The 17,281-nt window shown below is 41.9% G+C and overlaps 1 protein-coding gene across 1 annotated transcript in view; it reads right to left on the bottom strand.

The window, feature by feature from the left end:
- Nucleotides 1-3,980: 3,980 nt before the first annotated feature.
- Nucleotides 3,981-17,281, bottom strand: part of LOC139542130 (copine-9-like) — a 104,963-nt gene continuing 91,662 nt past the window's right edge. Inside the window, exons 17-20 of the mRNA XM_071347199.1 lie at nucleotides 14,838-14,940; nucleotides 14,646-14,703; nucleotides 13,730-13,803; nucleotides 3,981-13,386 (exon numbers count right to left, since the gene is read on the bottom strand). Coding sequence (XP_071203300.1) covers nucleotides 13,204-13,386; nucleotides 13,730-13,803; nucleotides 14,646-14,703; nucleotides 14,838-14,940 — 418 coding nt within the window. The 3' untranslated portion in view covers nucleotides 3,981-13,203. The remainder of the gene's footprint in view (nucleotides 13,387-13,729; nucleotides 13,804-14,645; nucleotides 14,704-14,837; nucleotides 14,941-17,281) is intronic.

Genomic DNA, 17,281 nt, shown 5'->3' with positions numbered 1-17,281 from the left:
TGACTCGGGAGAGGCGAAGGTCAAAAGCCACGTGTCCCCCGAAACACGGCCCGGCCAACCCGCACTGCTTCTTGACACACTGCTCTCTTAACCCAGAAGCCAGCCGCACCAATGTGTTGAGGTCAGTGTGCATGCGCCCGGCCCACCACAAGGAGTTGCTAAAGCACGATGGGACAAGGACATCCCGGCCAGCCAAACCCTCCCCTAACCCGGACAACGCTGGGTCAATTGTGCGCCGTCTCCTGGGTCTCCCGGTCGCGGCCAGCTCAAACACAGCCTGGGATCAAACCCGGGTCTGTAGTGACCGAACCCGGGTCTGTAGTGACACTGGGTCTGTAGTGCCTTAGACCGCTGCGCCACTCGGGAGGCACCGGATTATATATTTTCTAACCCTTCAAACCACAAGGCTTCTTAGCTTTAGAGTTAATAAAAACAACAAAAGCTGTTTTATACGCAAAGCAGTTTGGGGATGAGGTAAGTGGAAAAACAGAAAGGTGCGATTGTTGTTATTGGTAACACAGCACATGGCTTGGTTCAGCTTCGTGTGCGTCTCCTTTTTGCTTGAAGGCTCCATTTATATTTGCCCAAAGTTTCCCTGAGCTAAGCTTGTCTGAACTATTACCCAAGCTCTGACAAAACCCGGTTTGTTTGAGTCTCTGTAAAAACGCACATTTTCGCCAGATGTTCCCCTTATTTCTTTCCACAGCCTCATAAAAATCTTTTTTAAAAAGGGCATAATTACATCAGGATATGCTTGTTGTTGTCCAGTCCTAACCGTTTCAAAGAAAGTAAATAGGTAAATGAATATGAAAACACCTTGAGGCAGTAGCTTACTTAAAAGACATCAATCCCCAGGTCTCGAGCTGCGTGTCTAATAGGTCCCCTGGCGTCACATTTCACCCTCGTAAGTCCCAGAGCCGCATACACTTCAATTTCCTGAGATTACTCATTCTCCAGACCCTACAAACCTATAAATACTTCCTTTGCTAAGGAGTCTGTTTGCCTCAAGGGAGAGACAGAGCTCTTTAACTGATTACATTTATTAGAATAACACAGCAAGAAGAACACTTTTAGTTCCTCAGTGCAATTGCAGCTATCTCTTTAATGTTACCTTTCCTCGTTGTATCTTCCCATTGCTATACAACACAACAATTAACACTCTCGGTCTCCATTCTTATTTTGACCTGTTGTCGGTTTCTGTTTTCAACGCCAAGTCCCTCCTCTCTTTCCTTCCTGTGGTCACTGACCTCTACTCATGGTGTATTCCCCAGTACTCCCTGGCCGTGAAGAGGGAGGTGATTCAGAAGCTGTCCAAGATGGCCACCAAGGAGGAGAAGAGGCTGCAGCAGACGGAGATATAGTGCCAATAATTGACCTGTATTCAAATGACCTGTGTAGAAAAATATGTTGTTGTGTTCTGCATTCTCCCATTCTTAATCATCCAAGAACACCTGAGAGAGCATACTGTGAAGAATGCATGAATGCAAAGCACTTAAAATCTGTCAAATTTGAAACTTACTTTGTTTGTATCCAGGGAGCAGGAGACCGAGCAGCTGACCCAACAGATTGACATCATTACCCATGCCATCCAGAGAGAGAAGGACAGGGCTGGGAAATGTGAACTGTTCACAGACAGACAGCACACACAACTGCTTACATTCATACAGTATGTACACACGCATACAGTACACAAAGTGAACACTACAGGGACCAAAGTCATCATAGAGTCCTAATCTAGGACAATGAGGTACAGTGGGAGTGTGAGGCAGTGAAAATTGAACTCACTCAGCCTCACATGGCTCTTGTACTGACGGACGCCCATTAACCCTATGGGCAGGATGGGATATTGGAGGCCCTGGGCAGGAAGGTGGTGGAGGGATACAGGAGCTGTAATGGGAAGAGTGAGGCCAACCTGACTACGCTGCAGATGATGACCAACATCGAGGCCCGCTGGAGAACGTGGAGCTGGTTCCCAGGGGCCGCTAGCCCATGGCCAAGAGGGTCAAGAAGAAGGAGAAGAAACTCAGGTGGGTCAACAGAAAAGTCAGTCAGTGGTCCTCTGTAGCTTAGATGATAAAGCATGGTGTTTGCATTGCCAAAACAGTAGTTTAGATTCCCGGGACCACCCATACGTAAAATGTATGCACGCATGACTAACTCACTTTGGATAAAAGCGTCTGCTAAATGGCATATATTATTGTTTAGCTAAAATATCAGGGTATATTTGCATGTGTGTACTACAGTAATTGACCCACTATGCTGTAACTGTATAATTGACAGTGGTTGGCATACAGTACTATAGTTTTTCTAATTAAGTCGTCAGAGTGGAGTTAGCTATAGGACTGTGGCTGGTACGGCTCTCCATGTGTTCGTATTTGCAGGCTAAGGCAGGAGAAGGGCCGTGTGCAGAAGATGCAGCAAGAGGAGCGCCTACGTAAAGCCCTGGAGAGAGCTCAGGCTGACATCAAGAGACCTGTGAGTGAAACACACAACAATACATACACAATACCAGGGGCGCCACTTTGGTTTTAGAAGTGGGGGGAGGACGTAACCTGGCAGGGGCTCTGGGGGAAGTGATTTTGGGCATTTAAAGCTAATTTCCTGAATTTTTACACAATCCAATATGACCTCTCCATTTAGAACAAAAAGTAAGAAAAAATGCAGACAGTCATCAAGCTAGATAAGAGATCATTATTATAAATATGTTTAAGTGAGACTGCAAAATGTAGCAATTGTCACTGTCATCATTCCCGCTGCTTCCAGTTCAGTAGCCATACCTGCGAGATCAGGTGTGCGTGTGGTGTCAATTAAATAGAGTAGGTTATAGTCTATGCATGGGCGGAGAAGCATGGGCAGTTATCTGACAGATAACTAGAGGCTGGAACTGACCCAGCTATGGTAGCTACTAGCTAGCATAGCTTATTCATTCACCGCAGTCGAGAGGGGATGAAACATTAGCTAACTTTACATGTAAGTTACAATACTAGCTCAGCACTGCGAATAAAGACTAGTTTAGTTTTTTAATGTTAAGTTAAACAGAAGTTACCATGCCAGCTACATCAGTCAACTATAGAGTAGCCAGTTTCTGCTCTGCTTGCCTGTCAGCCTGTCAGCCTGCTCTGTGGCGACTGCGGTTCTAAATCCAGCTGGCTGAACACTCCAAACAGCCTACCCGACCGCTCGGAGGTGTCCGCATGGTCCTAAAGAACACCTAAAGCCACATTTGGTATCACATTGCATTGACAAAACTGAGGGGAACATAAATGCAATTTCAGAATGTGTGTGTGGGGGGGGGCATGACCCCCCAGTCCCCAGTGAAAGTTGCGCACCCCCACAATACACTCACAGACAATAAACAAAATGTTGGTCACACAGCTTACAAAGTGTCATACATGACAAGCCTTACCGGATATAGGTGTATACAGTACCAGTCAAAAGTTTGGACACACCTCATTCCAGGGTTTTTCTTTATTTCTACTATTTTCTACATTGTAGAATAATAGTGAAGACATCAAAACTATGAAATAACACATATGGAATCATGTAGTAACCAAAAAAGTGTTTAACAAAACAAATCAAATTATATATTATATTTTATATTCTTCAAAGTAGCCACCCTTTGCCTTGATGACAGCTTTGCACACTATTATCTATGGATCTATTTACAAGCTCTACTTCTTCATGTAGACCCACTATCCCCTCCTGCTACATCATGGACCTTAATGGATCTTCAGGACCTGATGTTCAGACATTTTTAAAAAGTGTTCTGTATGTTAAAACAAATGTGCTATATATGTGCATATTCTACTTTATTGTGGAGAGTTGATACTTTGCCAGTGCATTTCCACTACCACAAGATGGCACCAAGATCCCTAGATCTAGTATGTAGAAGCTAAGGAAGACACCATGAAAGGTCCTGTAAACTGAAAGTACAGGTCTTTAGAAATACTGAACACAAATAAACCCACACACTCTGGGACTTTGTTTGAAGAGCTTTAATGTAACCTGATGCGTTCACATAAAGCTGAGTTAGGCTGCGATTGAAGTCAATCGAGGGTGATAGGCATCGCAGATTTGAAAGGCAGTTCTCCATTGAGCCGACGTATGCAGCGTTTACTGTGAATGGGATCTTTGTGAACGCCTTTTAAAACCGCAATGCCTATAACCCGCGATCGGATTGAATCACAGCTTAAATGGTATGTGAAGCCAAAAACCACTGGAATGGGTTTCAAGACATTGGCTGACAGTGTGAATCTCAACACAAGAACCAAACCGTCAATTCATAGACATAATATGTGAAAAAAAGATTCCTTTTATAAGCATTCATTTTGCATTTTGCATTACTAAGGGCTCTCTCCTCATTTAAAATCACCCGATAGTTAACACTCACTGCACAATCTATACAAATACGTTTGGAGTTTTCTCCCACCTTCTGTAGCCTATAAACATGTAATAACTGCTAAAATACAATCAAAATGATGAATATCCAATATGGCAAACTAAAGTTATTCAAATTAGTTAGCTGTCCTTGGTTGAAATACTGTACATTTGATAATAACAGAACCGGACATTGACAAATGCATAACCTCTTTGACAGGAACAACAACTGAATACTATATGTATCGTTTGCAATCATGACACATCAAAATAAGAGGACAACCTCATAGAAAAAGTAAACCTCCAAATTCTAGCATATTACTGTAACAAGCTCTTCAGTTGATGTTCATATTACAATGGATGGACATTCAAATCACATCAGTTGCATTATACATCTTCATTGAGATAACATTTACATGAATTTATCTATTCACATATGTTGCTCTAAACACTAACTAAATCCCATGGTACAAAACATTTAGCATTCTCGGTTTGAGGGGAAATATGTTGCTCAAAAGGAAAACGTTAAGTAACACAAGTTAAATGCATATTACGCTGATGGAGATATATAGTTTTCGACATAGCTTTAGTGGACAGCGACGAATCATAATTAACAAAACATTATAATCAAACACCAAAAAACAAGGATTGTATAATATAAGTCCCAGCATGCTAACTCTTGTCACTGTACAAGACAAGGTCTAACCAACGGGGCCTACAGAGACGCACAACTAACTGTGGCAGACAAATACATCCCTAGCCACACTGACAGACATGGCTTTGCAAAGTGAGGGATTGTAAGGCCACACACCAGTCCCCATCTTAACCAGTATAGTTTGGGCCAGAGTCAACCTCACCTCACAGTACAGCAGGCATATCAACTGAACACATATCTACCAGGGAATCATGTTGATCTGTAATATCCTTATACTGTGACTCCACTCTCTGCGGGTATTTCAGGGGGAGTTGGAATATGCAAAAAGATACCTTTCCTATTCACAAGTACACAATAGGACAAGTATAAGCACCTAACAAATTAATATGATAGACTCTCTCAGAAGTGCCTTAAACTATCAGTGACCACTAGGTGGTAGCTCTGAGCCACTCTACAAAGGAGTCAGTTGAATTAATTATTGAATTATTGCTGCATCTTAGTGATTCATTCGGTTTCCATTCCATCTGATACTGTGCAAATACAATTAATAGTAGGATCTAGAGTGTTAACTCAAAATTGGCAACGTCAATTGTTGTGGTCAACACATACTGGTGTAAAAAGTGCTTTGCTGTATTCATTTTAATGAACATTTTGAGAGCTGTCATTTGGCATATGGGGATTCCAGTATCCTGCGATGTTTTTCAAGCCACTTTTTAACGATGTCACAACCAGGGGATTATTGACATTATAATGCTGTGATGTCAGCTCTGATAGAACATGAGTCAGAATCAAAACCATAGAAATCAAATCAGAACCATAGAAATAGAATAGGATTATATTTCTATGATCAGAACTAAGCCTGGAGCTTCAGGTAGCAACAGGGTTCTAATTCCTAGTTCTAGCCTGAGTTCTCCACTTAATTATAGTAACACAATTAGCAACAAATCCAATAAATCTCATCTCCCTCTCTCTTTCTCCTTTCTTTTCTGACAACCACACAAAAAAAAACACAGGACCCCTACTGTCCCACTCCTCAACCTCCCTCCCCTCCACCCTCTGTCTCCCTCTATCTCTGCAGGGGGGCACTGAGACTGGCATTTGTGTTTCAGCAGGGAGTAATGTGCGTCCAGCCTCAGCCCATGCTGGGCAGGATGGTATGATATAGAGCGGGATGAGAGTGACTGGCACTAATGAACATGTGACCTGGGCCCCATACCTGCCCTGCCGACACTCTCCTGGTTCACAACACAGGACCTGCTCCTGCACCAGATCAATCAACAACAAAACAAACAACAAAACACTGAATGTCAAGTTTGTCAAGGATAACCTCTTCGTTCACCTCCCCACTGACAGTCAACTGTCTGAGCTCGTGTTTTTGAACGTGGTTTGTATAATATGACTCTTTTTTGGGGCATTTAGTTTCAGCAAAGCAAATAAAAGTCAAAGCATACAGATGTCTGATCTTAATTTGACCCATTTCATCCTAGGAGGAAAATAATCCTTAAAACGGGATGATTTGAATAGTTGAAGAAATATTTTGAATTGCCACCAGGGGGCAGCTGGAAGCTGTGTTTGTATACAATGTAGTACCGCACTGTCAGTAGAATGGCCTCCTGTTAGAGTTGCCCGGGTCAACTGTTATTGTGAAGTGGAAATGTTAAGGAGCAACAACGGCTCAGCCACAAAGTGGTAGGCCACACAAGCTCACAGAATGGGACCGCTGAGTGCTGAAGCGCATAGCGTGTAAAAAATAGTGCTTCTGTCCTCGGTTGCAACACTCACTCCTGAGTTCCGAACTGCCTCTGGAAGCAACGTCAGCTCAATAAATGTTTGTCGGCAGCGTCATGAAATGTGTTTCCATGGCCGAGCAGTCGCATACAAGCCTAAGATCACCATACGCAATGCCAAGCATCGGCTGGAGTGGTGTAAAGCTCGTCGCTATTTGGCTCAGGAGCAGTGGAAACACATTCTCTGGAGTGATGAGTCACGCTTCACCATCTGGCAGTCCGACGAACGAATCTGGGTTTGGCAGATGCCAGGAGAACGCTACCTGACCGAATGCATAGTGCCAACTGTAAAGTTTGGTGGAGGAGGAATAATGGTCTGGGGCTGTTTTTTTATACTTCTAGCTAGGCCCCTTAGTTCCAGTGAAGGGAAATCTTAACGCTACAGCATACAATGCCATTCTAGATGGTTCTGTGCTTCCAACTTTGTGTCAGTTTGGGGAAGGCCCTTTCCTGTTTCAGCATGACAATGCCCCCATGCACAAAGCGAGGTCCATACAGAAATGGTTTGTCGAGATAGGTGTGGAAGAACTTGACTGGCCTGCACAGAGACCTGACCTCAACTCCACCGAACACTTTTGGGATGAATTGGAATGCCGACTGTGAGCCAAGCTTAATCACCCAACATCAGTGCCCAACCTCACTAATGCTCTTGGGGCTGAATGGAAGCAAGTCCCCGCAGCAATGCTCAAACATCTAGTGGAAAGCCTTCCCGGAAGAGTGGAGGCTGTTATAGCAGCAAAGGGGGGACCAACTCTATATTAATGGCCATGATTTTGGAATGAGATGTTCGACGAGCAGGTGTCCACATACTTTTGGTCATGCAGTGTACCTTAGACTGCAGTTCCACTGGGCTCTGGTTCAAGCAGCCTATGTAGACTATGTGCAGGTAACCGTGCATCTGGTGTGAATTCTTATGTGAATTATAATAAATGTACATCTTTGTAGGGGGGTAGATTTATTTTCCATTAGGGAGATTTTTTTTCCCTCTCTGCTGGTGAGTATTTTTCTCAGCTCATACAGGAGTAATAATAAAGGCCTAGTTCATTAATTTGGTGATTTTGCTATTTTATTTGTAAAAATTATAATATATATAATAATATAAATAATATTGATTTGTTTTATTTATTTTTTATCAGGGGAAGCTGCAGCACCGTCATCACCCCTACTTTCACGGATATGCCTTCTAATATCTTCCCCTTTTCAGACCCTGTTCATCTCTTCAATAAAAGCTACAAAATTACAAATGGAGTGGGACTGCCATCGTAGATTTGTGAATTAATTTAGATAGTCTATATCCTACATTAGGCCCACAAGTTTATTGCATTTCTTTCAATGTTTTCAAGAAGTAAAACAAATAGTCTGATAACATATTTCCTCGTTTACCACAGCAAATTTACTGTGGCAATTTACCAGACACTTTGTTTGAATAAAAACTAATGTTGGTTTAGCCAATTATTATTTTAGCTGTTTTCTATTTATGTTATCCATTAAATACAACTGTCTTTAAAATAAAAACGTCTGGTATGGTCATTTCTTATCAAGATCGGGATAAAATATCCATGGACTGTCCATTTTTGAAATGTGTATCTAAAATCAAGTCATTCAGGGGATTGACCCAGCTAACAACAAACGCTCCCACAACTTTAGAGAATGTTCCCTTAAGTGTCTCATTAGGTCATTAACTAAAGTTTTCATAGGAATGTTCCTGTGATGTGCAAGGAGCGTTTCCAAGAGACCATTCCCTTAATGTCAAATAGAACTTGGAACGTGGTTAACATGTTCTCAGAACTTAGGATATGAATGTTCTAGACGTGTTTCATGGGAAGGTTGCAAGAACATTCATGTGTCCAGTTTTCTGTGGGGTAGAAGAATATTCTATCAACGTCCCACCAAACATACACAGAACATGGTTGCCATGTTCTCAGAATATAAGGTATTTATGTTCCCAGACACATTTCATGGGAACGTTGCAAGAACATTTCTGTGTATCTGTTGTCAGCACGTCGCCTGATGGTCCCAAGCCCATCAAAGGCCCTGATTGGTGAACCACTGATCCACAGCTCTTTTTGTCTGTTGGCAAGGTTAGCTTGCATACAATGCCTTCAGAAAGTATTCACACACCTTGAATTTTCCACATCTTGTTGTGTTACAGCCTGAATTTAAAATGTATTATATTGAGATGTTTTGTCACTGGCCTACACACAATACCCCATAATGTTAAAGTGGAATTATGTTTTTCGGAATGTTTACAAATTAATAAAAAATGTAAAGCTGAAATGCCTTGAATCAATAAGTATTCAACCCCTTTGTTATGGGAAGCCTAAATCAGCTCAGGAGTAAAAATATAATAAGTTGCATGGACTCTCTATGTGTTTAACAAGATTTTTTTAATGGCTACCTCATGTCGGTACCCCACAGATACAGATTATTGTAAGGCCTCTCGGTCGAGCAGTGAATTTCAAACACAAAGACCAGGGAGGTTTTCCAATGCCTCGCAAAGGGCACTTATTGCTAGATGAATAAAAATAAAAAGCAGACATTGAATATCCCTTTGATCATGGAGAAGTTATTAATTACACTTTGGATGGTGTATCAATACACCCAGTCACTGCAAAGATACAGGCGTCCTTCCTAACACAGTTGCCAGAGAGGAAAGAAATCACTCAGGGATTTCACCATGAGGCCAATGGTGACTTTAAAACAGTCAAAAAGTTTAATGACTGTGATAGAAAAAACGGAGGATGGGTCAACAACATTGTAGTTACTCCACAATACTAACCCAATTGAAAAGAAGGAAGCCTGTACAGAATACAAATATTCCAAAACATGCATCCTGTTTGCAACAAGGCACTAAAGTAATACTGCAAAAAGTGTGGCAAAGCAATTTGGGGCAAATCCAATACAACACATTACTGAGTACCACTCTCCATACTTTCAAGCATAGTGGTGGCTGCATCGTGTTATGGGTATGATTTGAATCGTTAAGGCCTGGGGAGTTTTTCATGATATATATTTTTTTTTACGTAATGGAGCTAAGCACAGGCTAAATCCTACAGGAAAACCTGGTTCAGTCTGCTTTCCACCAGACACTGGGAGATGAATTTACCTTTCAGTAGGACAATAACCTAAAACTCAAGGCCAAATCCACACTGGAGTTGCTTACCAAAAAGACAGTGAATGTTCCTGAGTGGCCGAGTTACAGTTTTTACTTGCCTGAAAATGTATGGCAAGAACTGAAAATGGTTGTCTAGCAATGATCAACAACCAACTTGACAGAGCTTGAAGAATTTTGAAAAGAATAAATGGGCAAATGTTGCACAATCCAGGTGTGGAAAGCTCTTAGAGATTTACCCCCAAAAGACTTACAGCTGTAATCACTGACAAAGGTGATTCAAAGATGTATTAAATCAAGATATAGTGTTATATATTTTTTTCCACTTTGACATTATAGTATTTTATGTAGTTCATTGACAGAAAATGACAATTAAATCCCACTTTGTAACACAACAAATGTGGAAAAAGCCAAGGGGTGTGAATACTTTCTGAAGGCACTGTATTGGACATACCTGATTATATTGTGCATGTTCATTTATACAGTAATTATTATCAAACACCTGGGATTTGAACTCACAACCTCTTGGTTCATGGCTTTCAGGTCTTCCTTCTACACCACCATGTCAGTTAACAGTTAATTTGACTATTCTCTCATCATTGATTTTATTTACTTATTTCAACACTTTAAGGGCACTCTGTATAGTTGTTTAATGTTGGTGGGGCATATTAACCTGTTTTAATGTTTGTTATTTGCTAGAAGGGAGTGGGCCAGAATCGAACTATATGTGCATAGCCCTGACCGCTAGACCACCCCAGGCTACAATTGAACATAATTTTGACAGTTGATTCGTAACCCTCTTTTTCGATAATATGTGACGCGATTCAGGAAACTAAGCGTATGTCGCAAGTCACAACTTCACAGGAGAGCTGTTTGAACGTAAAACATTTTTATTAAACCAAAATGCGTTTTTGGCAGAAATGCCTTCTTGAACATGTGAACTTTCATGTGCCTTAATAACAAACTTGTATGCCATCTGTAAATACAAATAAAATGGTTAAATTACAAGCCTTGTTGGTTAAGCCATATAAAAAGATAGCAACCTTCCCACTAGCCATGATTGGCTGAGATAATGAGTGGGCTGGACATGCCGAGAGATGAGTTCGGATTGGTCTGCCATATAGAAGGCTTTGTCTATTTGAGCTGGTCAGTCTGTGTTGGTAATCCTGTCGAACGTGGCTTTTTGCTTTCCACTTTCTGGAGGATCGAGTTTTGAAACCAGTGGAATTAGAGTATGATAGCTAAAGAGATGAGAAAACACCTGTTTCCTGGATTACATCTTCAAACTAAGGGCATTTGTGGCATGGATCCGTGAGAGGGAGACGTGTCCATCATGCATGATGATGTTTACGGGTAAGATAGTCCCGCTAGCTACATTTTCAGATATTACACGTTTCTAATTCTGACAGAAAGTGGTTTCATTTCAAGCTAAAGTGTACTGTTAGCTAGCGTTAGCTGGCTGGCTCCCTAGCTGATGTTAGGTGACGTGACGTGATGTGTGTGATCTTACATGTTGTTTACCTAGCTAGGTTAATTGTTTACCTAGGTAGCTAGCTACATGTCTTAAGCTAAAGTGTACAACACCTGTTGAATATGGCTGGTGCCAGTAAACATCTGCAAAAAAGCCTAATAAAATTGTTGCCATCAGAGCTGGTTTGTCTGTTTTCATGTTATCCAGAGGTAAACAAATCATTGGCCAGGGCATCAATTGTGCGCTCTGAACTCAAGGAGATGGGTGGAGCTAAAGGTTAAGAGGGTGTGAATGATGCTGAATGGGTGTAGACAAAGAAGAGCTCTCTCACAAAACACTAAAATGCCATTTTCTCAAGAGTGAGTTTACACATTTATCAACTTTCAAAGCAGAATTACTTTCCCAGTGTTCCTCAAATGCAGTGTATGATATTCCATTTTGTAGCTCTGAGTCTCTATTTTTATCCAACGTAAAAAACTGAAATTCAACTTCTGCTACATAGGATCCAAATCCAGGTGGTGAGTCATATATATACTATAGATAAAGAAAAATCATGGGCTGTGTTTTTTGTGTCTTTTTGGTTTTAAAATCAGTTGGTCTCTTTCAAGCACCATTGCGCTCCGTTCCGTAGGCTACCTCACTATTCTCAATTTCATCTTGTCTTTACATCTGATATTATAGGCCTGTGTGTGCAATTACTTTTGATAGGCTACAGGAAGCTATAGTTTAGGTGTAGCTTAAAGTACGGACACATTTCGGATACACTTGTGTCATAGTGGAGACCAATATCTATGTTGTGTTATTAAGCTATATAAGATGATGGTTGTTGATGTGTATGGATACATTTGAATTTTGCGGTAATAGGACTTATAGGCCTACAGTAGCAGTAGGACATTTATTCATATTCTGTCTGGTGCTTTTAGCTTTTGAGTGAGTGAGGGATGATGATTTTGATAGCTGGCTATTGTCAGACTGATTTGACTACCCCCACGTGGCAAAAAAAGACAACTGTGGGTTTTCAGTGAACATATCTAAATCACAAGGCTCATTTGAATGTCCTGATATGCAGGAAAATTTCTGCGACAAAAGAGTGATCAAATTAAGATCCAACATCTGCATGAAGTAGAAAGTCAACATAAATAAAACATATTGTTTGTTACATGAGAGCATTTATTCCTGTCATTCCAGTGGATAGGATACCGTAATTCAAGCAGATTTATGTGTATAAAAAGAGTAACCTCATGTAAGAGGGTGTGGGTTTGGAGGTATGGGCTGAAAGCAATATGTCAAGTTGTTTATGTGTTTTATCTTCAGTTGATGGCTAAGCTGCTTTGCATATACTGTATATATATATACACACTCCAGAAGCTGAAAGTGAAAATCTAATAGTCTTTTTGTTTCTCAGTTTCTTAGATATGTATATTCTACATCAGTAACTTTCACAGTCTGTAACTCCCCCTTCTGCATGTGAACTTTGTATTGTGTCACATCATGGCATAGTAAGTTATATTTATTCCTTCTCTTCAGAAGTCACTGTGCTTGTGGGTATTGCATTGGGTGCTATATCTACTCACCCCTATGTGTTCAAATACACAATGTATACATAGACTCATTCTATGTGTGTATGTACTGTACTGTGTTTAGCTACAGTATGTGCTAGGGAGGGGCCATCGACTTGCAATGAGATGGCATATGGTTTGGAGAGATGAGAGAGATGTCAAGTGTATGTGTATGTGCACAACAAATGTGTGTAGACCCAGTTAGGGTGTTGAGAGGTGCTGTCCCACTACAGTGATAGGTGTCAGATATGCCTGTGGAGCTTGGGAAGCTCTGATGAGGAGAGAGCAGGCCGGGGCTCGATGCCTCTGGTCTTCATGAAGCCCAGAAGCTGCTCGGGGATCTCAGCCAGCACGTCTTTGGCCAGCCGGGCCATGCTCAGGACCTGGTTCCCTGACTGGTCCATGTAGTCCCGGAAAGGAACAAACTGTATGGGAGTTGGGGGATGGATGACAACAGGGACACACTACTGTAGTAGGGTACTGAAAGTATTGAATGTCTGGGAGAATAAACTTCTTGGTCCTACTACTGATCATGAGCATCAAATACACTGAACATAAACTTGAATTTGTTGCTTTAGTCTAATTTGGAGAACCTCAGTTGCATTTCCTTGATTCCTCTGCTGCTTCTCAAACCCCCTTGGATGAGAAGGTCAGACTGCTGACCTTTTCATCCATCCAATGGCTTTTGAGAAGGAGGTGAGGAGAGAGGATGCGAGGAATCAATGATATGCAATTGAGATACTCACTTGTTGTCTGGCCACAGCCTACCTGCACAATGTCTCTTTCAGCAAAGCGCCCTCTGGAGGACACTCTGACCTCATCTCCATCCAGCTCCTCCATGGCTAGACAGAAACACAACATATGATAAGCTTTTCAGAACTAGCACTCTGGGGAACAGTTGAAGTCAAAACATCTACAGATACTAGAAGGAAAATGTTATGTGCTACTAGCACTGTGGACCCATTTATGCTGTAAGTGCTTTTGAAAAGAAAGGTCATTCTAAAAGGCTGACAGAATTCAGCTGGTTTATAGAAAATCTCATTGAGGACTCATCTCATTGTGTCTGATACTCAGACAACTCAACCCAGACATAAACAAGTATTCATAACTGCACACAAACCCTGCCACACTACAGTGCACAAACTCTTAGATAGACACATCCACACGAATGCACAGATACACACACACACACACAGGAGTGCAGCAAAAGGAAAATAAACCAGACAACAAGCCTTGAAGCACACATATCAACACACATTTTCAGACATCGCTACTTCTGAAGAGTTTCTCTCCTGAAGTGCCATCAAGCGGTCTGAACTCATGACCTCTGTAATGCCTGACTGACTTCACAGCGTTCGATTGCCTAACCAAGGGGAAAATTCAGCAGAATCGAGCGCAGATGATGCCCAGAGTTACACCTCACTGGGCTGAAACAGAGACTACCCTCCCTCCCTCCCTCCCTCCCTCCCTCCCTCCCTCCCTCCCTCCCTCCCTCCCTCCCTCCCTCCCTCCCTCCCTCCCCCTTAAGGAGTCATTGATCTGAAGAGGGGCTGGATACTTGACACTCTGCAACACTGACTTTCTAAAGGAACACTCAAAGGAGAAATGCCCCTTAAAAATATAATAACAGCTGTGCAGGAGCGACTGTGCTTCTCTATTCTACCTTCAGGGGCGCCACACTCACCGTCAAACTTTGCAGGTCCAACCCCTACGATGATGATGGACATGGGGAGAGCAGCTGCCTGTAGGGAAAGAAAGAGTAATTACAGACAAACAGTAGTAGGCTATGCTTGGTTTGCAGACAGCCCCGATAGTGCACTGTCTGCAGATAAGATGGCCCTGCTGAAGGAGGAACTGTACTGTGTACTCCACTCACGTTGACCACAGCCTCCTTGGTCTGCACCATGTCAGAGATAACTCCGTCTGTGATCATCAACAACACAAAGTACTGAGAGCCATCTGTCACATCCTGTGCAGACCTGAGGGAGCACATGCAAGCACGCACGCACGCATGCGCACACACACACATACACACACACACACAAGAGCATTAACAAGCAGTGTTAGGAGTGTGTTCCTGAGTGAGATTGAGAGTGAGTGAGTTTATATGTGATAGCAAATGTTTACAGCCTCTCACTAGAGAGATACTGTAATTAAGGACCGTTATCCAGTGAGCCATGACACTTTGACCTCTGGCATTACCCAGTTGGCACCTCTCATCTCAGAACGAGAGGAGCGAACAAAAACAAAAGAGAAAAATGACATTTTTTCCAAATCCTCTTCATTCCAATTTCACCAAGTGAGCCACAGGCGCTGTGAGGAATAAAATGAACAACAAGAGACAGTCGATACATTTCAGGCCCGATGTGTTATTATGTTAGACAAGATCCAAGACACGTCTCACAGTTGTTTGTCTGAGTCGGCGATGTTCTCCCTGGAGTATCCTTCACCCGGTTTAGGCTCCGAGATTACATCCCTAATAAAGGTAAATAAGATGTTCCACCTGGCTGAGTGTAGCATCGATCCCTGTCTGAGTGAGACCAGAACTATGACCACTATCCCCCCCCTGACCGAGGGATTACCTGCGCTCTAATATATCTAAAAGCCAGGGTGTCAGAGACGTATAAAGACCTACGGGATGTTAGACAGGTAACAGTGAGCTGTAAGGGTAGTGGGATGACACAGGGGCTAGTACACATCTCAAAGATCAAAATTGGTTGAAAGACGTCTTTTCAACATCTTTTCAACCCAAAATACATACAGTAGCAGTCAAAAGATTGGACACATATACTCATTCAAGGGTTTTCCTTTATTTTTACTATTTTCTACATTGTAGAATAATAGTGAAGACATCAACACTATGAAATAACACATATGGAATTATGTAGTAACTAAAAAACAAATCATAATATATTTTATATTGGAGATTCATCAAAGTAGCCACAGTTTTGCACACTCTTGGCATTATCTCAACCGGCTTCACCTGGAATGCTTGTCCAATGGTCTTGAAGGAGTTCCCACATATGCTGAGCACTTGTTGGCTGCTTTTCCTTCACTCTGCGGTCCAACACATCCCAAACCATCTCAATTGGGTTGAGGTCGGTGATTGTGGAGGCCAGGTCATCTGATGCAGCACTCCATCACCCCCCTTCTTGGTCAAATAGCCCTTACACAGCCTGGAGGTGTGTTGGTTCATTGTCCTGTTGAAAAACAAATGATAGTCCCCATTAAGCGCAAACCAGATGGGATGGCGTATCGCTGTAGAATGCTGTGGTAGCCATGCTGGTTAAATCACTGACTGGTTAAATCTCAAATTTGGACTCATCAGACCAAAGGACAGATATCCACTGGTCTGATGAGTCCATTGCTTGTGTTTCTTGGCCCAAGCAAGTCTCTTCTTCTTAATGGTGTCCTTTAGTAGTGGTTTCTTTGTAGCAATTCGACCACAAAGGCCTGATTCACGCAGTCTCCTCTGAACAGTTGATGTTGAGATGTGTCTGTTACTTGAACTCTGTGAAGCATTTATTTGGCTTGCAATTTCTGAGGCTGGTAACTCTAATGAACTCTGCAGCAGAGACACCTCTGGGTCCTCCTTTCCTGTGGCGGTCCTCATGAGAGACAGTTTCATCATAGCGCTTGATGGTTTTTGCGACTGCACTAGAAGAAACTTTCAAAGTTCTTGAAATGTTCCGGATTGACTGACCATCATGTCTTAAAGTAATGATGGACTGTCATTTCTCTTTGCTTATTTGAGCTGTTCTTGCCATAATATGGACTTGGTCTTTTACCAAATAGGTCTATCTTCTGTATTCCACCCCTACCTTGTCACAACACAACTGATTGGTTCAAACGCATTAAGAATGAAAGAAATTCCACAAATTAACAAGGTACACCAGTTAATTGAAATGCATTCCAGGTGACTACCTCATGAAGCTGGTTGAGAGAATGCCAAGATTGTGCAATGCTGTCATCAAGGCAAAGGGTGGCTGCTTTGAAGAATCTGAAATATAAAATATATTTTGATTTGTTTAACACTTTTTTGGTTACTATTGTGTTATTTCATAGTTTTGATATCTTCACTATTATTCTACAATGTAGAAAAACCCTTGAATGAGTACTGTAGGTGTGTCCAAACTTTTGACTGGTACTGTATTTTCAACTTCTTGTGCTTATAGGGGTGACTGGTTATTATTCTGGTCACTTTACACAGTTGATAGAATGGCCTTGCAATGCCCTGTTGCACTGTCCTCCTCCCTTTGCAATCACATGGTAAGTAGCCTGAATGCTAAAACCGTTTTTCAAATTATGTATTCTTAGCCA

This window comes from Salvelinus alpinus, chromosome 17 (genome assembly GCF_045679555.1).
Source record: "Salvelinus alpinus chromosome 17, SLU_Salpinus.1, whole genome shotgun sequence".
NCBI classification, from domain to species: Eukaryota; Metazoa; Chordata; class Actinopteri; order Salmoniformes; family Salmonidae; genus Salvelinus; species Salvelinus alpinus.
The sequence above is the reverse complement of the archived record's forward strand: the minus strand, read 5'-3'. Positions and strand labels throughout refer to the sequence as shown.